Here is a 24,148-nt window from a genome sequence, read left to right on the forward strand (position 1 = left end):
ATGATATGGTGTTATTGATGTATAAATAATATGTAAACTAGTCAATGATATGGTGTTATTGATGTTCTATTCTACAGAAAATGGCTCGCATTGGTACTTCTTTGAAAAGGAAGAGAAATTGAGACTTTATTTGGTTCATAATTACTATGATTAATTGTGTTGTGTTGCTACATTTGATGTGGTACTCGATGAGAAAAACTATATACGATTCCCATTATCTTAAGCTTGATAAAAAAAATAGAAGAAAAATGAGATTGCACAACTTGAATAGAATGATTAGAGAAAGTGACACTTTGTGTAGGAACTATCTTCGTATAAATCGATACACATTTGGTGTACTTTTAGAGATGGTTAGAGATATTGGTGGATTAAATGAAACAAGAAACACATGTTTGGAAGAGATGGTTGCGGGTTTCTTATACACATTAGCTCAACATAAGAAAAATAGAATGATGGATGCACATTTTTATAGAAGTGGTGAAACTATTAGTAGACAATTTCATGCTTGTTTGTTAGCAATCTTAAAGTTACATGCTATTCTTCTTAAGAAACCAACACCAATACAAGAGGATTGCAACGATGAAAGATGAAAATATTTCAAGGTAAATAAAAAACCAACACTTTAATTTGAGATAAAATAGAGAGACTATTACATAATTTAAACTGATATTGTTTGTTTTGTAGAACTCATTAGGTGCCCTTGATGGTACAATGATTCTAGTGAATTTTCCTTTGAAGATCGATCCAAATATGCACTAGAAAAGGTACCCTTGCTATGAATGTATTAGGAGTATGTTCACCCGAGATGGAATTTATATATGTCTTACCTGGTTGGGAGGGATCAACACATGATGGTCGGATTCTTCGAGATACTATTTCTAGGCCTAATGAATTAAAAGTTCCAAAAGGTAATTTGATTGACGTAATAGATTTTATTTGAGATTAACTTAGTAAGAGAGTAATTTTTTTTTTTAATTTGTCAAGGTTGTTATTATCTATGTGATGGAGGATATACTAATGGAGAAGGATTCCTTGCACCATATAGAGGGCATCTTTATCATCTTAGAGAATGGAATAATTGCCCCCAACAACCTCAAACCGCCAAAGAATATTTCAACTTAAGGCATGCAAAAGCTAGAAATGTGATTGAGAGATGCTTTGGGTTACTCAAGGGAAGATGGGGGATTCTTAGAAGTTCTTCTTGGTTTAGTTTACAAACACATGGTCGAATTGTACTTGCTTGTGCCTTATTACGTAAAAAGATACATGCTTGCAGAATTTGATGATGAGGACTTGCTTGAGGAAAATGATAGTGATGATAATGATGTTGATGATAATGAGGAAGATGATGTGGAGTACATAACCTCCATTGCTGTAACCGATCCATGGACGAATCTTCGAAATACAATGGCCCAAAATATGTTCAATGATTGGAGGGCTAGACACCGCAGACTTACTTTGTGATGTTATTCTTTTTTATTAAAAAAAAATTGTTTCTTATATTTGAACTTGAGACTTGTATGTTTATTTCAATCTTGCTTTTTTTTTATATTAAGTCATGAATGTTGTATTGGACTTATAATAATTTCCTTTGTTTACTTGTATTGAATATTTCTTGGTTAATTTCATTTTTATATACATGCAATTTTATTTTTACTATAATTAATATGGTTCAAATGTTATAGAGGATGGATGAAAGTAGTACAAGTGGAGGTGGAGGTGGAAGGGGAAAACACAAACGATTTTAAACTGCTCAAGAAGATAAAGTTCTTGTAGAAGCATTGTCAGAGCTAGCTGTTGATCCTCACAGGAGGTGTGATAATGGATTCAGAAGCGGCTACATGGTTCACATAGAGGAGGTCATAGGTAAGGCTTTTCCTGGTTGTGGTTTGAAGGCTATGCCACACATTGATTCTCAACTTAAGACACTTGGAGCCAAGTTTAGGGCTATTTCTCAAATGTTAAATACAATTGGATTCGTTTGGGATGATGAAAAACAAATGGTTTATATGGACCGGGCTGTTTATGACGAGTTTTGCAAGGTATGATAACCTTTGTAAGGTCATTTTAATTATGTTTGAGATAGTTTTATGATGTTGTATATTTGATCATTTTGAGCATTTTCTTGTTTTTCAGAATCATTTGAATTGCAAAAACTTGTATGGAGTTTAATTTCCGCACTTTCATGAACTCATGAATGTTTATGGCAAGGATTATGCTATTGGAAAACCAGCTGAAGATTTTGTTGAAGCAATCAACAATTTGCAAAATGTTGCCCCTCCACAGGTTACACTTGATTCAAGTGATGATGAGGGAGTTGCTGCTAGTGGTAATGCCACTCAAACTGTTACTTCTCCTCCTTCAAAAAAGATGAAGACTGAAAAAACTTCTAAAAGAAGTAAGAGAGGAAATGGTGGTGCTGGAAGTTCTAATGAATTGGCTAGCTTACAAGCATTCATGAAAGACATGAATGTTCATCTTTCCACTATGGCAAATGTGATGGCACGCACTGATGATCGTGAACAGCTTGCAGATGAAAGAGAGCAAAAAATAGTTGAAAAGACTGAGCAAGTGCTAGAGGAACTACTCTCTTTCAATTTAGAAGGTGTCACTCCTACCCAAGTTTTTGAAGTGGCTAACATTCTAACCGCACAACCAAACAAGCTCATGATATTTTCAAAGTGTCCCGACGTCGACGCTTTGAAAAGTGCCTATGTTAAGAGTCTTCTTGGAGGAATTGGAAATGGTAATGCTTAGATCTTATGTTGTGGTTTCATGTATGATTTTGAATTAGGTGTTGTTCACAAACTACTACTTTTGGCATAAACTTTATCTAGAAAGGACTATTGGCAAAGACTTGGATCTTACTAGAACACTTTTGGTATGAATTTTGATCTAGAAACAAGTGATTATTTGGATTTGTAATCAATGGAGCTAGAAAGATATTATTTAGAGTTATGTTTTTTTTTTCTTCATATTACAGGAAAAGATAATATAGGTTAATGATATTTTTTTTAAAAATAAGTTTTTCAAGTTTATCATATAATAACTAGTTATTTTTGGAAAAAATATAAAAGAATTTAAAAACTCATAATTTGATTCCTTAACTTGAACCAAACAGTCACAAAGGGAATCAATGAGCAGTTCATTCCGTTTCCTGAACACAGCCAAACGACTAGGCTAAATTAGGGGAATCCATTCCTTTCTCCTTCATTCCCTTTCCTCATTCCATTCTGATTCCCTTGTGCGAACCAAACGGCCCCTAAATATATATGGATTTGGTTTGAGACTATCTTTATTGAGCTCGCCCATGAACATTTAATGTATTGTAGTAATCACTTATAATTTAAAGAAATCAATTAGGTATAAATAAATTGATTATATAGATCCGTGTCATGGTCTCATACTATCATACAAGATGAGCAAATACAAACTAATTAGGTAAGCAGTCGGTCTCTTGAGAAACAGTCTCTCACAAGAATTTGAGTTATGTTATCTTCAAATTAATCCCCTTGTTTCTCGCTTTCTAAGCTTCTCTTTATTTTTTTGGGCCTGACCCAAAGCCGAATATCATCATTCATTAGTCCCTACTAGGCTGGGAAATTTGAGAATTTGTGTAGAAAAAATATATTTTTTTAATAAAAAATAAGTTTAGTTTTAAAAAAATTTTCAAAATAAATGTTTTCGTGTCCAAGTCTAAAGTTAGAAATTGTTCGATGTTACTTATAATAAACAAGAGAAGAACATGTTAAAATAGTCAAAAAAGATAACCACGATTTTATTCTCTAACAGTGAAAAAAAAAGACTAAGTAACAATTTTAAAAGAAAAAAAAATTAAATAAAGGCATTAGTGTTGGTTTGCTGTTATGAACAACGTACAATCCTTGTATGTTTTTTTCTTAGAAAAAGTATAATGTTGTCTTTCTTTTGTTTGCTAGTAACAGCGAACTAAATTGTAGTAAAAAAATTTTCTGATTTTTAACATGGTCTTCTCTTGTTCGCTGCTAATACAGCAAACAAATTTATGTAAACTTTAGAAATTATTTTAGAACCAAACTTAAAGCTTATTCATTTCAAATATTTGAAAGTTGATCCCCTATTGTAATATTTTGATACAAATCTATATAAACGTTTGAAATAAATAAGCTTATTTTTTAAAAAATTACTAAATAAGCTTTTCATAATTTTTTAATATTATTTAATTCACTTAAGGAAGGTAGAAGAGTTTTAAAAATCTTAAAAATATATTCAACAACTTATGTGTATAAAAGCGAAATAATTAGTTAATTTTTATTTTATTTTATTTTAATATTATTCTACTCTCCAAAGAAAGATTAAAAAAGTAAAAATATTATTTATTTAACAACTTATGCATATAAAAGGAAATTAGGTAGTTAGTTTTTATATTATTTAATTTTAGTATTATTTTACTCAGGTTAAAAAATTATTTATACAACAACTTAGGCATATATAAGGGAATTATAGTTAGTTTTAATTTAATTTTTTTATTATCATTTCATTTACTCAAAGAACGTCAAAAATGAAAAATTATTTATTCAATAACTTAGATGTATAATCAATCGGTTAGGTGGTAAAAAAGAAAATAATTATTTATTCACTTGTCTGTTGTTACCAACAGTGAACGGAAATTTTTTTGACTTTTTGACCAAATTTTCTCTTGTTCGCTGTTAGTAACAGTGAACAACACTTAATCAGAGGCTCGAACAAAAAGATGCTTATTCTGAGAAATTTTTGTAAAGATTAATTGTTTTAAGATTTTTTTTTATTAAAAGTTATTTATTTCAAAAGTTCTTCCTATATAGAATTACTATCTATATGAGATAGAGAACTTAACGTATTCCTTTGAGTTTGCTACTAAAAGTGATATATTGTGAAGTAAAATATCACTTTCATTAGTAAATTCAAAAAACAAAAATGGTGTATTGTAATTTGAAGTATTCAACCATAATGTGCCTTATATGTTAAGAATGTTAATACCAATTTGATTAGACTAAAAAAAAAAACTCATGGAATAGCGAAGAACCTTAGCAAAGATAAAATTGTAGCAAAATGCAATGAAATAAGTTTTTAGCAAATGTCAACGAACTCAATGACAGATCGAAGATTGTTGTTAAAATGGTCGCTATTAGAGACTATCTGACCAAATATATTTTATTAGCTTCACATTATTTTACCATTTTCTTAATATAACGACTATGTCATGATTTATCGCGTGTCCGTCATTAGAAAGTATCAACAACATTCATATAAAAACAACATAATACCTTACAAGAAAATGCATCAATACAACATAGAACAGACTTCTAAAATACTCATAAGTTTAGGAATTTGAGTGAAAAAACAAAAAAGATAAATTACCTCAATAAAAAGTCGTTTTTATTTTGTTTGATATAGTTACCTAACTAGGTAAGTATGGACTATGCATGCATTACAATTATCTTACAAATACCACAAAACTAAAAAGAAAAAAAAAAAAGAAAAAAAAGAAGACAAACTTAAGAATTATATGTATGGTTCATATGATGCACCAAATCCCAATGTCTCATATTGATATCATTCATGATTTATGGCTAACATTGATTATTTGATTGTGGTGTTGGCATTACACAAATAACAACAAATGGACGTAAACCATTTTGCTCCAATTAGTTTAAGATATCTTAGAACATTGATGCACCTCCGACCATAACCCTAAGGCAATCAAAATTATGATCACACGAGTCTTGTCTTAGTCCTGTGCTACACTTGGAAAAAAAGATATTGAAAAACAAATCATCACCCATCATTCATCATTTCCTACCTAACATATATTACTATACTATATCTTCATCAACACATATATTGTGGTTATGGATTCAACGATGAAGAGAGTATAAATTTTTAGATGAAATTAAAAAATATTGTAGCAAATTAAAATGTACAGAGAATTATAAGAGTTCAACTCGTTAAGTGGTTAAACTTGGTGTTATGGATTCAACTCAACTAAAAATTTCTGCTAATGCTTCAAACCCTATCATAGTTTACCTCCTTACACGAGGGTCTTTGGAATAAAAGTGTGGATGAACACATACCCTCTGCATGCATAGTCTTAAATATTCTACTTTTAGTTGAGGGGTAGATGAAATTTAAACCCTTAACTCTATATAATGTTGGCTCTAATACCATGTTAAAAAATCAACTGAACAAAAAGTCAAAAAAATTAAAGTTGGTGATTGAGTTTCAAAATGTGTTGTATATTCTTTTATACTAAGTATATTCCAAAATACTAGAAATTTACGTGCCAAGTACACAATTATGTAAATTTAAAGAATATATAATCACTTATTAAATTGCAATTTAAAGAGCAAAAACTAATTATTATATATTATCTTATACTTTTCCAAGTCGAGAGACTATTTGACCGCACTCTCTATTATGGGTATGAGTTGTCGTCGTCCTTTCTTTTCCAAACCCTGATCATAATTTTTTATGGGCGGAATACACTAAGTATGATGATGATACTTCCTCCGTTCCATATTAGTTGCAACATTGGCAAAAATGACACTATTCATTCATCACTCATAATTTGTGATTAGTTTTTAATCTACAGGCTAAAATATAGTCAAGTGAGATTTTTTTTATTCGTCTCATTACAATGATTATTAATATCAAATTTTTATAATTTTTTATTATACATAATTAGAGATATTAAGGATTGAATTAGTGCATTAGACTGCGTCAAAAAGTAAAATATTGCAAGTAAATTGAAACAGATGAACTATATGAAATATGACGAAGATGCCAATTTGAAACCTCATATACAATGTAATGTACACTCAAATTAACCACTCATTCTAGCCAAAATTGGGTCGTATGATGGAAATTTTACCACATAACAATCTATGGGCAAACATAAACATAGCAGATTAGCAGGTATATGAAAATAAAATCTAGATACTATGATGACCAAACACATAGATGGGAATGATTTTGTGGCTCCCATTACTCTTACTCATATAAGTGGACCAAATCAAATAATCAACAACAAAAGAAGAAAAAAGAAAAAGGAAAAGTAACTTTTGTGGGCCCTTATAAAGATCATTCCTCACTACCTACGTCAGAGCTAAAATCCCACGATATTTGCCTTCGGTGCTAATTTTTCTGTTCCGGTCTGATCTGATTGTTATGCCTTTGTTACTCGTTTTTTATTTTGTTATAATTTTTTTTAAGGAAATATTTTCACCATTTTTTTTAGAGTTTTATTCACATATTATAATTCTCTTTTAATATCATTTATATATTTTAAATAATCTCACTATTTTTTAATTTTTATGTAAAATTAATTTGTTGCACTCTAAAAAGAGTTGAGGGAATACTATTCCTCATTTATTATGGAGGATTAAGTAGTTGTTAATCAATAAATTTCATTAAAGTTGATTATAATTAGGGCTATCTAGATGAGCAAATAGAGTATACTAGTACTAGGCTAAGTAGTATAGTAACTAATTTGAAATAATATGTGTGTGATGGTGGATTTCTCGGGATAAGCGGTGTTAAATTGTGGGAATCCGATTTTTAAAGTTCGCCACCCTTTTCATGTGGGAATAAACCAAGAAATAAACTCTTAATTTCAAAATAATACTCCTTCATTATTTTAATCATTTTGCCATCTTATAAGCAGTGCTCAACCTTGTATTTTATATGCATTTTGCAAAATAAAAAAAGTAAAATTAAATTTGTCAAGAAATATTCCATCAAAACTACAATAATTTTCCATTATCATTACCATAGTATAATATCGAGCCTTAAAAGTAATTAAGTAAGCAGTATTTGATTATACTTTCTCTGTTCTGTTATACTTGCTACATTTTACTTTTTACGCAATTTAATGTTTTATTTTGATTATTTATATGTTGAAATAGAAAGATTATAATAAATTATTATAATGAGAATCCGATTAGACGATTCAAATAAAATTCCACTTGACTACATTTTTACTTACGCATCAAACACAATATATAAAATAAGTTTGAACAATAAATAATGCCTATAATTAAAATTTAAGAAGTAATTTAGAATAGAGGAATTAATACTTGTACTGAGGAGGCAAGTCTACCACCATAACATTCCATGGTGATCAACGATGATAGAACAAGATCAACAGCTCCTTTTAAAGACGTGTCATGAAACTGATGGTTTATTATATGTGATATTTTATTTAATTACTCATAAAAAAATCATAATATTCCTTTCTGAAAATTTTGAAAAATTTAAAAATGTGTGGTTATTCATGAGGTTGCTTTCTCATGTGAAATGTGATTGGATGACCATAAGTTCATAACTGTCCGATGCCAACATGCCACGTCATGACGTGGTGTTTTTTGGTTAGTTGTGGGGCCCAATAATGGCCCACTAAGGCTACTAATAATGTGGGTCAGTCACTATCTTGCTGAGTAGGAGTACTCCAAATGAAGGGTAAGTAAAAGCAATATGCCACCAGCATTGGAAACAAAGACTACATAAAAGGGAAGCCTACCAAAAACCCATAATTTTGCTTTCTACTTCGGCTTATTTTACAGTCTGTTTGGTATGTAGTAATAAAATATGTTAATGAAAATGAAAAACTAGTATAAGTATAGTTGAAAATTTTTTAATGCATTGTAATCGGGAGATGTGGTATTAGGTTGCAATGAAAAAATTTTTGTGATCAAAGTTTCAGTTTCATTACCATGGGAATAATATGGAACTTTTGATGAAATTTTACACTATAAATCATTCTCATTACCACTATTTAGTACCACTAATCAAATGGGCTGTTAGTACGTACAATCCAAGGGGAATTAGAAAAAAATCATATGCGGTGTTTGACAATTGACTGTTAATTGTTAGTTGTTGGCTTGTTTATGATCAGCTGAAAATGTTACTTGTTTTTATTGGCTTTTAAGCTAGTTGAAAAAGTCATATGTTTATGAAGATGTTTCTCGCAAATTTAAGTATTGGTTGTTGACTCTTTATTAGAGAAAATGGGACAACAAGCTAAAAGCCAACTAGAGTATTTTTTTATTTCGGCTTAAAACTAACTTTTAAATTGGCTTAAAAGCCATTTACCAAGCACTTTTTTGGCTTTTTGATCAACCAAAAAGCCAAAAGTCAAAAGCCAACCAAAAAACCAATGTAAAAGCCAAGTACCAAACACCCCTAGATTTCGATAATATTTAAAAAATGTGTTTAAGGAGGTTTTAGCTTAGGTCAATGCATTCCCATAATAAATTTTTTGTCAACTTAACTAACACATATACTAATGTTTCTATGTATATAATTTTATACCTAAGTTGAATGTTGTCAATTGACATCATTGATTGCCCTTAAATCTGCCCCTGCTCCCTCCGTCTCAAAAAAACTAGCTTCAATACAAATAGAGTGAAAATAAGCAAAATCACTTATTATAATATGAGAACCTAGATGAAGATAAAAGTTCATAAGTGGATGATAATTAATGAAAAAATTCAGGTTATTATCAAAAATACAAATTAACCTAATTTTTTAAGACAGTGAGATGATATTACGTTAAGTGATTTAAACCCATAAATTATCCAAAATAAAGTCCAACCTATTATTTAGATCGTTTATATTTTGAGTAATATATAAAACTTAATAATATAAAATGCGGATTGGATTTTTTATTTAAGTTTTCTAATTTCTTGGTTTACTTTAGTAAAATTGATAAATTTTTATAATTGCATAAGGATTCATAATATCTTTTTCTTGACAAAGACGCTTTTTTGATTTTTTATATCTTATCTTATTTTTTATTAACATCACTAACATTTAAAAAAAAAAGTTTATGCAAAGTCACTATAAGAGAAGTGTATTGATAGATTTTGTAAGAGTGATAGGAAAAAAAAAAAGGGGGGGTTCCTCAAAAGAAAAAAGGTGCAATTCCAAGTTGTTTGGTACTTCCCAAAAGAATTTTCAGTGTGCCAACTTCTAATGTTATTCACCCATTTGTTAACTTTCTAATGAAATCTAAAATGTGGCTATGTTCATATGAATTCTGGTATAATTAGTTAACAAATGGCAACGATTCCATAAGAATAGTACAGATTACATATATTCCTAATCGAGTATGAAAATTGTTAAACACTTTTATCAATTCTAAGTGATACGAATGATATGCCTAAATGGAATTAAAAAAAATAAAAATTCTATTATCGGTGCTCATTTAAAAATATTTTTTAAAATGGTGTTTATGTTACTAATCTATTTTAATTTTGGTTTGGAGTCTTCAAACCTTATTGTGAACCAAAAGAATAGTAGGTTTAAGTAGAACTAGAAAATAAAACAATACTGTCTTTAGTCCTCACTAAAATTTATTTTCTAAAAAAGTTTTTTATAAAAGGAAAAAAATTTAACCAAATTTATCTGAATATGATTTGAAAACTTCAAACATAAAAATTAGACCAACAAAAATAATTAGTATATACATCATGTAACATGTGATACATAGAATCAATTATGATACAATAATATAGATATAAAATCCCAACAAAGAATTAAAAGTCAGCTTTCTCCTTTAAATATGTCTAAAATTATCATTTAATTATATGGGTTAGGGGAATTTAGAAAAAAAAATTAGGAATGCATGGTTGAAATATTTAGGATGACGTTAGGCAGTTCACTTATTTATCTAGCTACTTTACTAAAACAAGTTGTTCCCAATAAAAACGAGAAAAATCTGACAAAATATCAATTATAATTTATCTACTTTATGAGAAGGATCCACCAATTGTGAGGATAATTTTGAGTTTACCAATACTAAGAATTTTTTTGAATTAACGAGACAGTTAAAATTGTTATTAACAAATTTTCTAAAAATAAATCAACGTCCAACGATAATTTTATATCCAAATGTTCATTATAACTTTTCTTCTTTAGTTTTTACTGTTATTTTACTCAGATTAATCCAAGTCTCAAATGCATCAAGTAGTTGTGGCTAGCTATAGGAATATCAAGAAAAGCAATTTTTACTTTTTTTTTTATCCCAAATCGAAGATACTTTTAAATATTCTTCAATCCCTCAAAAAAAATATTCCAACAATTATTTTAGCTCACATTGAGGTTTGGAAATTTCAAACCAAAAATAAAGTAACTTAGTATTAAACCTTACCTACATGAGCACTATTTTAGAAATTTTTTTTCAATAAGCATCAAAATAGGAATTTTTTTTTATTAACACTATATACAGAAATCATTCAAGTGATATAGACCAATTATTTAGCATAAATTGAAGTATGGGATTGGGGCCTTTTGTGAAACGTGCTTTATATATGGGTTAAACCAATATAAATACAGTTCGTTTGGTAATTATTATTAAATGTTTCGAGAATGATAAACGGTGTATAAGTAATGGATCAAATACTCATTCGAGCATACAATATTTTGGAAACCATTTTTGAGTATCTAGACTGGTATAACGTGATATCCCACCTGTTTCTTATCAATGGGGAAGGTCTTAATTTCCCAATTGTTGAGTAGAATATCATAGCTAACTACGCAAGTCTATTTTTAGTAGGCTTATGTAAATTATAATTTGTTTATCACAAATTCTCGTGAGAGATGGTTTCTTTGAAAGATCATCTCTAATTGAGTCGGCCCATTATAAATTTTGTAAAATACTGTAAGTAGGCATTATGAATAATATAAGTAGACATTTAACATATTGAAAGTAGGCATTAAGGATACAAAAAATAAGCATTAAGGATACAAAAAATAAGCATTAAGGATAATATAAGTAGGCATTAAGAAGACATTAAATAGACATTAATCTTTAATGGACTGAACTTTAGATTTAAAATACATTTTTTCAAAAAGACCGTATCTCAAAAGACTAACTATTTATTTATTTCTTTATATTGAGAATGGCCAAGACGCGTAACCAATTCTAAGACTACTCTATTACAACGAGATCCATAGGATGACACCTGAAGAGATTCAAGTACAGCTCTTAGAGATCCATAGATGCCACCCACGTTAATTGTATTTTTGTTACATCTTATTTTATATTTGTATTTATGCAGTACTTTATCAAATACTCCTATCATTTATGTATTTCTTGTTTGGACTTCAATTTTATTATGACTTTTTATATCTAAAAATAATCGATAAATAATAACATTTATTAATCACTAATCTAAAAATAAAACTAATATATTTTATACCAAAGCAATTACTATTCAGTATCATATCATTGTTCGTTAATAACAACAATGAATAATAATAATTTTAACACGACATTCTAAATAAAACTAATCATTAATCACAAATCTTAATCAAAGCTAGTTATAATAATTATAAAAATAAATAAAAATAATATTTAAAAAAATCAATTGATATAAGTAAATAAAAATAATAATTCTTTTGTCTTTTTTACTACACTTTTAGTTTTTATGTTATCAAATGTATTATTTTAACCTTAAATACCTTTAAATATGTATAATGTAAAATTACTAAAAGTTAATATTATGAAAATATGTAACAAAGAAAAATCAAACAAAATTCATGTTAACTACTCCTATGTTTTTATTTAAACAATCAAAAAAGTTATAAAATAAGATTTATTGATAAATATAGCTACTATTAAAGATAGTCATTAAAAAACAAAGTAATATTCAATTGTTCATTCTTTGCAACTCACTAAATATGTTGAGAGCGTTTTTTATTAAAAAACTATTTAAAAAATACTCTTACCTATTCACAAAGAATGAGACATTTTTTATTGGGCCAATTCACTGAAAATGTCTCATTTTTATTTTTGTCATTCTTTTTTACCCTTTTATCTTTACTACAACAATATAATAACACATAAATATCAATGCCCTTTATGAAAAAAGAAAATTTTCCACACACTTTTAAATAGTTCTCCGTCCCTTCTTAATTTTAATGTAAAACATAAATGTCTCATTCTTTATGAATAGTAGAAAATGTAAGTGATAAAGCTACCAAAAGAAATAAGATTAGGAGTAGTGACAAGAAATGAGTGACACTATACTTGTACGAGTGTGATATAAGTTACAAGTGTCATAATGTAGTTTAGTTGAAGGTTGTCCCACTCCCTGCACATAACGTACGAAAAAGAAAAAATAGAAGGCAAATGGAGAATTAGTTTCTAAAGAACGCAACATACTTTTTTTTGTTGTGTGTATTGTCTCAGTTTTTTTTGTTAAATTTTAATTATGATTTTTTATTAATTTATATGAAAAAAAATATTATGTAGAAATTTGTAAAAATTGAATGGTAAAAATAAATGAAAATGGATAGAGTACGTATTAGTCACTATATAAGAGTTTTGCATAAGAATTAAAAAAATAAATATCTTTGTATTGAAAAGACTAATATAAAAGTAGTTTATAAGGAGAAATATGTAAAAGTTAATAAAGTATTAGGTAGGAAAAAAGCAGGAGTAAAAAAGATGTTTACATAATTATATTTTGTCAAAATAGTAATATAAAAATAATATAAAACGGCTAAATAAGAAAAAATAGGTGTAAAAATTAATGAGTTATGAGGTAGAAAAAAACAAGGGCAAAAAAGATATTTATATAGTCATTTTTTTGCCAAAATAATAAAATAGTAAAAAAATTAAAACTATTAAATAAAAAAATATCATCATCATCATAACCATTGTATCTTAGTCATAGGATTAGCTATGATCAGATTAAATAAAAAAATATAACAAATATAAAAAAAATTAATTAAAAGTAGTATGTAGTGGTGATCATAACTAGGGGTGTTCATTAGTGGGTACCCGAAAAGCCGGGTACCTTTTTAAACGACCCGTGTCCCGGCCCAATTAATGCAGGTATCCGAATAAGTCGGGTCGGGACGACGGGTACTCGATTTTTATTGTGTTGATTTTTTTCATTTATTGTTGTAGCATAATTTTAATATGTCAGACACTAACACAATAAGAATTTGCGACAACTTTTTATTTTTCATCAAAAATTAACTATTTTGTAGAAAAGTAAACTAGAAAAAATTACTGAATTTAGTATTATTTATTTGAAAAGGGGCATTATGAGAATCGGACTTGGGACAAAGTGAAAATGATACCACTAGACCGGCCAAATACTTAATGTTGTTAACTTGTTATTATTGGTAATGGCATAATGCACTAATTTAGCTTCACTGCTACTGTTTGCCTCATACTTTGGGTTATTATTGGTAATGGATCAATGTTTTCAGGGGTTACTCCCTGTCTTAGCTTAGGCATGCTTACAAGCTACAACAATTATTCATTTTTTCTAAAATTATCACCACACACGTTCTTAACAAAAGTTTATACATAGCGGGTCAACGGGTACTCGATTCAATGTATTTGGTGACCCATTACCCGACCCGTAACATATTGTTTTTTGAAAATTTTGACCCGCCATTTAGGATGTGGGATCAGTAGATCAGGTCATCCGAATTGAGTTTTTTTAAACAAACCCTAATCATAACTTTATAAGTATAGTAATAATGAAGCTTCCGAGGACTTGTGTTTTGTATGTGTCCAAAATAATTGACGCGTCGCCAATTCCATGACCGCGACTTGGTCAAGTATTTACGGTTTACCTTTAATCTCTTGCTTACAAACCTAGAAACTTACAAATGACCATGTTATATTCTACATCACACACTAATTTTAGATATTTTCCCCACCTTACCTTTTTCAATTGTGAATCAACTTGTATTTGATCCATTGAATTACTGTACATACTTCCCTCGTTTGATAATACTTGCTATTGAGTGTAATGTATTGTATGAAAAAATATCACTATTAGTAGCAAGTATTATAGAACGGAGGAAATATGTTACTATTGAAAAGATTTTTTGAGCGCTACTTCATGATCATGGGTAAGACTAGAATAGGGAGGGGGAATTTATTCTTTATACATTTTTAAATGAGACGGTTTTATAATGAAATTATTTCTACTGGGTTGATCCAATATACACTTATTATCTTAAAGTAATTACTTTTAACCTTATAGTGACCATTTACGGTTTTAAAGTGATCACTTTTTATAGTCTTAAAAAAAGTGATCACTTATAACTTTAAAAAAATCACTTATAATATAACAGTGATCAATTAGAGATATAGACCAATTATATGAACTCATTTTATAGCGAGTCGGTCTCATGCAAGACTTGTAGTTGATTCTTACTGTAAGTAGTGAGAAACGAACTCCTATCATAATGGTGAATAAAAAACACTCAATCACTAAGCTAACAAATCAGCCCAAATTTAGAATTATTATTAATAGAGTATATAACATTTCATGAGACTTCAACAATTTTGATGTTTCATTCATTTCTAAACACACAATTCTCAATTTCTCATCTCTTTTTTTATTTATTTGTGCGAGAGTGGTATTTGCTCCACACCTTAATTAGTGAGTATACATTGCTTTTGGTGGGTGTGTTAACCTTGGAAAACTCCCTTCTATTTACACATGAAATAGTCATGAAATAACTTTCTTAATGCAACGATAAGTTCGTGTCACACCATATATTTCTTTATTAAAAACATGCTAAACACAACTCTAAACACATTTCTCATATACAAATGTTATACATATTATTATTACTAATATGTGTTGATAATTATAGTCATAAGAAAATATCAAGAAGACTTAAAATAAGCATATATAAGAAAAAATCAAATTTCTATCTTATGGTACAATATAATTGAACGTACTCTAGAATCCTAAGTGATGGAACATATATTATATATCCATCACAAATTCTACCCAACCAACTCTTTGGGTGGTTGAATATATCTTCCAACTATGGGTGGTCAAGAGAATTTTCCATTATTATCACACACTTGGATCCATTGTTTTCTTATGCTTCTAAGACTATTCTTTCATTTTAAGTCCACTTTTACTTTTCTACCTTAGTTTGGTACATTTTCACTTTACTACTTGTAAATCAAGCTACATTCATAAATCAAACAATTTAAATTAATCTTACCATAAATAGGTGTAAAGCTTTTGGAAGTAGGACACTATAAAACGTAACTTACTTGTATTACTATAATATACTCCCTCCGAAACAATTTAGATGTCTCATTTGCTTGGGCATGGTTATTAAGGATGGTGTAGGGTCCATTAAAAAGGGTAAGTAGTAAAGGGTAAGTAGTGAAGGGTAAATAGTGAAGGTAGTTGGGTAAGTAAGGTATATGAGGGTATATTCGAAATTACTTGTGTGAACTAAGGATATTTAAGTAAAAAAAGATTGACAAAAATAGAAATGAGACAACTAAAAAGACTTTGCCAAATAAGGAAATAGGACAACTAAATTGGTTCAGAGGTAGTATTATAATATAAAATTTCTTGTTTCAACTTTCTCATACATGATATCAAAAATTAGAGAAAATAATAAACTAAATAGCAATAAAATTAGGTAGGCTTGTTTAAGCTGTTGTATACGTTTCATAAGTTAAATGTATAACGAACTATTAATAAGAAATTAGTATTCAAAGTTTAGACTATTATAAATCAACATTTTGATTGATGATAAATTGCTCAATTTTTTTATTCTGGTATGTTAAGAATATATAAACTTTGTCCTCTATCTATGAGTGTGTTGATAAAGATCTTGCAATGTCACAAAAATAAAAATAATATTTACGTCTACAAAATTACGTTACATTGAATTATATATAGCAAATTAAGAACGATTTGAGTGAGCTGCACGACCTCTCTCAAAACCTGACAAGGAATATGATGAATAGTTAGAGGCATTAGATTCATATTTAAGACTACTAATAATTTTTTTAGTTGCTTTGTTCCTCTAGTTTCTAGTTGCTTTTTACTCGTTCTTTTTTCTATTCATTTACTCAATGTATTTATTTTACTGTTTCAACCCTAGTTTTGGCTAATGTTGTGATTTGCTTGTAATTAAATGATCTTGAGGCAATGATTTCACTCATATTTCACTCTATGCAAAGCTCTCACTTTTATGGGTAAAATTGATTACATTTCTCTGACCCTCTCTTTAAAGGGGGTACAGCCGTATAGGTATAAACTATCCGTTTTCTTTTCTCATTTAGACCCTATTTCAAAGGAGATATTAAATTAATAATGATAATAATGATAAAAATCATATCACTTCTAGTTTAAAAAAAAAATACTCCTTTATTCTAGTCATATAGCTATATATATAGCCTCGTTATTAAATGACAAAAAAATCAATAAATTACGTATAGTGGGACAAAATAAGAAAATATATGAAGAGTAAACGGTAAAGTTATAAAAATTACTCTAGATAAATTTATTAAGATAAATAACAATAAAAAATAATTTAAATTAAATGAGACGGTCAAAAAAATGCGTGGTAGAACATTCCGGTAACAAACAAAACATCTCTTCTCAATGTAATTCTAATTTCTAACAAATCAATTGAGTGTTTCGAGGGAAACGAGGTTTGTGTGGACTTAATTTCAAAACCAATAATAAATTTTTATTTTATTTTATTTTGTGGCCATTAAAGAAGACTACTTCTCCGACTTAGTATATTATAAAAGCCAGATTTTTACTCCGCACATCATTCATTTTTTAATTTCTTCTCCTTTTTTCTAAAGATTTTCTCTCTCTCCATATCAAAACCTCCTCTCATATTTCTCCATTCTCTTTCACCATTTATTCTCTTCTTTGTTCTCAACTTTCTTCTTTAATGGCGGAAATCAACCGGAATTGTGAGCTTTGTAATCAACAAGCTTCTCTTTTTTGTCCTTCTGATAATGCTTTTCTTTGTCATGCTTGTGATTCTAAAGTTCACCGTGCTAATTTTCTTGTTGCTCGTCATGTTCGTTTTGTTACTTGCCCTAATTGTCGTAAAATGGACGGTGGTTCTATTACCGGCGTTGGATTTACTGCTCCGATGAATTATTTCTGCGATAATTGCTCGCCTTCTGATGATGATTCTATGTCGTCTTGTTCTTCGTGCGTTTCGAGTACAGGTGAAGGTGCTGGTGATGAAGCTCAAACAACGTCGTCGTCGACGAAGAATAAGAAATCTGGATATGTTGTACGGAGGAGAGTGAAGGGAATGGTAGTGACGGATTTGAAGTTGGAAGGTATTTTGTTAAATTGGTGTAGTAAAATGGAGATCGCGGAGGAAGCGAAGTTTGGACAAGTCGTGACTATGGCGGTCGAGTTATTGACCGGTTGTTTAGATAAAATTACGATATTACCCTTTAGGGTTTCTCTGGCGGCGGCGTTTTGGATTGCGATCAAGGTTTGTAATCGGCGAAACGGAGCCTTTTATTCGTCCACGTGTCAAGATCTGAAGAGAGTGGAGCAAATCTCAGGTGTGCCGGTTAAGCTGATCTTGGCTGCGGAGGCTAAAATAGTGCGCGTTGTTAAACGTAGACGATCAAGTGATAATCACGAGGAAGGTTGGGCTGAATCCTAAATTTCTATTTGTAGATTCATAACTAATCAACATGAAATGAAAAAAATGTTATTCAATCCAACTTGAAAAATGAGTAGTAGAATTGGGGGTTGTAATTTCTATGTTGTTTATCAACAAGATCTAGAAATTGGAATGGGAGATTTTAGCCTTTTAGGTAAAAAATGCTTTAAATTCTTTATTGGATGTCTTTTGAAGTATAGTTTGAGAAACTAAATAGAGAACAATGGCTACTTTAGATTCAATATATTATACTATTATGGGTGACTAAAATGTATATTTGAATGTACTCATGTACATTATCTAGTTATTTCAAAACTAAATTATTTAGCATAATATATGTTATATAATTCGTATTTAATTTTTACGTTTTCTTTAACATGTTAGTTTAGATAACGAATAAAAAAAATTAATAGTATATATTTATATTATTAGGTATGCATAATGAGGATCTTTCATTGTCCCGAACAGCTAAAAACTTTTTAATATATTTTATAAAATTAAATTTATGTAATAATAATACCTGGTTTAGTATTAAATGATCGATTTACTTTTTAAATAAGAGATTGAGATGGTTCACTCTCTCAATTTTTTGTCAGATAATAATATTGGGATCCCTCCAACTTATGGCTAAGGATTCGCTGCTATTGATTTTAAGCATTGTATTCTCATTTTTTGAATCATGCCCTATTCTCTTTTTTGAATTATGTGTCACTAGAGTGAGTTTCAAGTACAAGAAATTAAATGCCACCATGTACCACAAGTCCACAAGTATATTAGGTATGCACAAAGAATAACGTTTGATATTCACATATTCGTTTTTTTGTTTTTATTAGTTACTACAAATAGTGATATCTGTCCTTATAAAACATCACAATCTGTATGTAGCAACTAAAAAAATTTAGAGAAATTGGTTGATCTTTTACACTACAACTTGATCAACAAAATGAATTAATTTAACATTAGTAAATAGAAAGTTTGATTTTAAATTTCATTGATAATTTAAATGTGCTCATTAAATAAATTTTATAATTTATATATTATAAAAAGTAAAACAAAAAACTAGATATACCGTATGTCAAAAATTACAAATGTGGGCAGAAATTTCTCAAGTATAGTATTTGTTGCAATTTGTCCCATAATGGTAAACATTTCGCAATCAAATTTGTAGTAGTATGTCACACTTATACAAGTGGACATTTTTGATCAATAAATTTTGCGGTATATAATTATAATATCATGGTATCTTCCAATAATGTTGTAAAGCATTAGATTCCTAAGACTACTGAAGAAATTTATACACCACATTATGATTATCATAATGTTTAAAGAAATTCATTCTTTCAGTAATTTAACTTCCTTTGTTTTTAGCATGAAAAACTAAGAAATTGAGTATAATTTTTTGAAATACTTCCTCCAAACTAATTTAGATGTCCCATTTGCTTGGGTACGGTTATTAAGGATGGTGTGGGGTCCATTAAAAAGGGTAAGTAGTAAAGGGTAAGTAGTGAATGGTAAGTTGTGAAGGGTAGTTGGGTAAGTAAGGTATATGGGGGTATATTCGTAATTACTTGTGTGAACTAAGGATATTTAGGTAAAAAAATTGACAAAAATAGAAATGGGACAATTAAAAAGACTTTGCCAAATAAGGAAATGGGACAACTAAATTGGTTCGGAGGGAGTAGTAAAGTATCTAATAATATGAAAAAATGTAGCCACTATAATATATTATAATTTATTCACTAATTTAATTATACCAAATAAAATTAATATCAAATTTTATCTCAGTAAAAAATCAAATTTGGGCTTATTCTGTAAAAAAAAAAAAATTTGTAATCTTAAAAAAATTAATCAAAGGGAACATAAAGATGAATGAAAATGGTGGTTAGGCCGGAAAGAAGAATGTACAAGTGAGAATAGATTAGTACTAACCACTTCAATTATGACTACTGACTTTGTCTAAGAGATGATTAAATTAATAGATTTTGAAGATTTGAATTAGCCTAATAAATTATGTATTGGTAATTAAGTAATTAATTAGAATGATAAATGTATGGTTAAGAATGGTTGGTACACTGTTAAAGGTTGGTACACCTTTTCTACTTTGATGTATGTGCAAGTTGGAGTAATTTGTTTCAATCCACATGTTGGATGAGATATTTAAGGGAATCTAAAAAATCTCAATATTTTATGTTGAGAAGGTAATTCAAGAAAGGATTTATTCAAAAAATAGTAATATGTAAGGTTGTTCCAACCAATTACAATAATGATATGGTGAATCCAATAGTTTAGAGGATTAGAGCACATAATTTATGTGATCCCACAAAGATGTTTAAACTAAGATAAATTCATTAAGCGTAGGTTTAATCATTGACCCAAATTTCACATAATTAATCGATAAAATATCATCCCAAGCTTCGAATTAGGGTTTATACCCTAACCCTGTTGAGGAAATCTACTCACTAGACATGATAAATGAAACCCTAATTGAAATACTAAACATGAAAATGATGAATAATTTTCATGCACAAAGATAAATTATAAAGTAATAAATTAAGAAAACTTACTAATGGAGAATAACATAAAAATAAGTTGCAATGATAGTAAACGTAACAATGGAGTTCAATCATGAAAGCTCTCAACAAGGAAGAACAAAAAGACAAAATTCTGAAAAATAAAATTAAAAACCGACTTAATGATAAAAAAATATCTACCACTATTTATAGTGGCTCCAAAAAGTAACTGTTAAAACGCACGAAAAAGGCACCTAACGTGCTGGCGACGGCTCGTGAGCGAAGAGACCCGTAGGTAGTACTCCACTAGCAAGGCAGTTCGCTATATCGGCGAACCAAGGAGTCTCATCAACAGCTGCAAGATTCATTAGCTGATCATCTAGGAAGGAATCATCAATGTCAAGTGTACTTAACACCTCATCTAAAACAAGTCTGGATAGATGATCAACCACTGAATTCTCTGCTCCCTTTTTATCTATTATCTGCAAGTCAAACTCTTGGAGCAATAGTATCCATCTTATCAATCTGGGCTTGGCATCCTTCTTGCCTAACAAAAATTTAATAACGAATGCACTTGACAAATGAAATGCTCAAGCAGATAAATAACAGTGGGTTCATGTATAGGATCAATATCAAAACTCGTAAGCTTTATGAAAACAATTAACATAGAACAAATATTCAGACAAATAAGACTAAATTTCATATTATCATCACAAGCAAATAGAGAGTTCCCGATACAACCAACTTCTCTAGAATTTCATCATTCATGCTTCATATCTCCATAATGACTACTTATAATACAACTCATGAGTTGAACCAAATACTCAAAAATTTCATTATTGCTTGATAATACATAATTCAAATCTACTGATTTGTTAAATCATATTATCATTCAAACCACCATCATAACTTTTAATTGTAATAATAACACACATGAGAATGAGTCTTATAACAAGCTAAACAAACTATATATTTATCTATGCACGTGAATAACAATCATTATGCATGAATATGTAATATGCACCTATCCCATATCTACCCAAACTCTCACGAATAACTTCTAACTTCAAGCAATTTCACAACGAATTTGAAAACACAAAGCGTTGAAAATAGGGACCACTGGCTCTGATACCACCTGTAACACCTCTGAATTTTCGATCCCTTAACGAAATCAAAACCGTAAAGGACGGGAGGAAATTCGAGTGTTACATAAAAGGAAAGAAAAAGAATTTAGATAAACGTTAAATATAAACTTTAAAAGGTGAGTGGAAATTTCGGCGGCATCTCTTTTAAAAATCGAACATGTGGTATAACAATTAGCACAATAAAAATATTAAACTTATCTAAGGCATTAATGCCTTTAAAAATCTTACACCACGGCGGAATGATTCGTCGCCGGCTTCTCAAATCAACATGCCAAGCATGGATCGTGGTTCCAGTGTCGACGCTTGCGTTTTAAAATGACTTAACTCCTTAAAACCATATAGAGCTATAAACTACGCAGCGGAAATACAAATATACTAGGGAGGACACAAAGCCTCATAACAAAACATATACAACCAAAGTTTACAAAAGATAACAAGAGCTACAAAATCGAAAGATAACGGTATGACACAGGTTATGCTTCGCCCTCCTCACTCTCCCCCAATGCAATGCAATGCAAAAGAAGCTCCAATACCTGCTACGCTTGTCTATAATCGTGCTGTTGCTCGACATTAGACCAAAGGCCAATGTGTCATAGCAGGACAATCATAGAAAGTCATCAACAATCAAACATAAACAAAAACACGTACACGTCAGAAATTAGCATCAAATATAATAAGGCCAACTACTAGATAACATTATGTTATACAACAACAGAAGATGATTTCATAAGACACAAGCACAGATAGTAACCGTTTATCCTCCACTTATACTTCTTGATCTCATTACGTCCTTTCCCACCCGAACCATGTGTTCTTGGTAGAATGCAGGTCTTCACACTCCTCTTTTCAAAATATAAACTCTTGCAAAACACGCATAGTATCAACTCAACCAAGGCATTAACAGAATACCTAACACATGACCTTATAGAGCTTGTCTATCTTAAGGTAAATGTGATCATACTCTGTAATACCCTTGAGGGAACTTAACTTAGGCACACTCCTCACTAGCATAAACTATTTTATCAATGAGTAGACATTCTATCAATGAGTAAACGTTCTATCAATGTGTAAGCTTTCTATAAATGAATAAATTTCTTTCAATGAGTAACATTTTATCAGTGGATGTTTTCTCCACTTCATGGCATAGTGACACGGCCAAGGGTGTTATCGGCTATCCGGCGCTCATGGCAAAGTATGAGGTCATGCCCCCTCCAGCTGACCCTCTCGGGTCTTACCTTCGGGAAAAACTAACACACTGGGGTACTAAACCAGTGAAGAGGCCACCATATTGGGGTTTGTAAGGCCCGCATGGTAACACCTCGGTCAAGGGGCGGTATCGGCCATCTAAAAATAAGCGATTGATCCGGATCATAGGTAGGATCTTAATTTGGTACTTAGCTCATGAATTTAAATTGTAGGATCAGAACGCGATTCTACGATCCTACGATCCAATCCGACAAGGGTAGTTTCATTTGTAAAATAATTTCATATAATCTAGATTTTACTTATATATATATATATATATATATATATATATATATATATATATATATATATATATATATATATATATATTATATTAAAGGAAATTCCACGAGGTAACCTTGAATTATCGGCTTTTCTCCTTGGAAGACATTTTTTTATTCCACGTGGTGAGTTTAAGCTTCCACCTTTTACACATAGTAGATAAAAGGGAATTGTTTTTGTTAACTTTATGCTATTTTTTCCGAACATAATGACTTATTTTTTTGAAAAATAGACATCACGATCACCTTAATTAGCAATATATTTCGTAATCCAATCAAAATGAGTACTTTGTTTTTCCTAGTGGTAAGATTAGACAATCCTACGATCCAAATTTACCGATTTCAATCCTACCACTTCATCAATCCTAGGTAGAATTTCGATGCTAACAACATATTTTTAAACACATATAATAAGAGGACTTGGGGTGAAATGCTACAAATGCCATCTTAAAATTATAATCAATTGACTACTGGAAAGATACAATAACTTATTAACTAATTAATTATGGGT

At 29.7% G+C, this 24,148-nt stretch overlaps 1 protein-coding gene across 1 annotated transcript; it reads left to right on the top strand.

Annotated features, from left to right (window-relative positions):
• Window positions 1–17,591: 17,591 nt before the first annotated feature.
• On the top strand, window positions 17,592–18,814 carry LOC130827872 (B-box zinc finger protein 32-like). The gene has a single exon (XM_057693751.1). The coding sequence runs from the start codon at window positions 17,716–17,718 to the stop codon at window positions 18,454–18,456; it is 741 nt and encodes a 246-aa protein (XP_057549734.1). The 5' UTR covers window positions 17,592–17,715; the 3' UTR covers window positions 18,457–18,814.
• The last annotated feature ends 5,334 nt before the right edge of the window (window positions 18,815–24,148 follow it).

The sequence above is a fragment of the Amaranthus tricolor genome, chromosome 11, assembly GCF_026212465.1.
Source record: "Amaranthus tricolor cultivar Red isolate AtriRed21 chromosome 11, ASM2621246v1, whole genome shotgun sequence".
Taxonomy (NCBI): Eukaryota; Viridiplantae; Streptophyta; class Magnoliopsida; order Caryophyllales; family Amaranthaceae; genus Amaranthus; species Amaranthus tricolor.

Excerpts from the sequence above, each read along its gene's own strand:
- LOC130827872 (XM_057693751.1), top strand. The coding sequence starts at position 17,716 with ATGGCGGAAATCAACCGGAATTGTGAGCTTTGTAATCAACAAGCTTCT.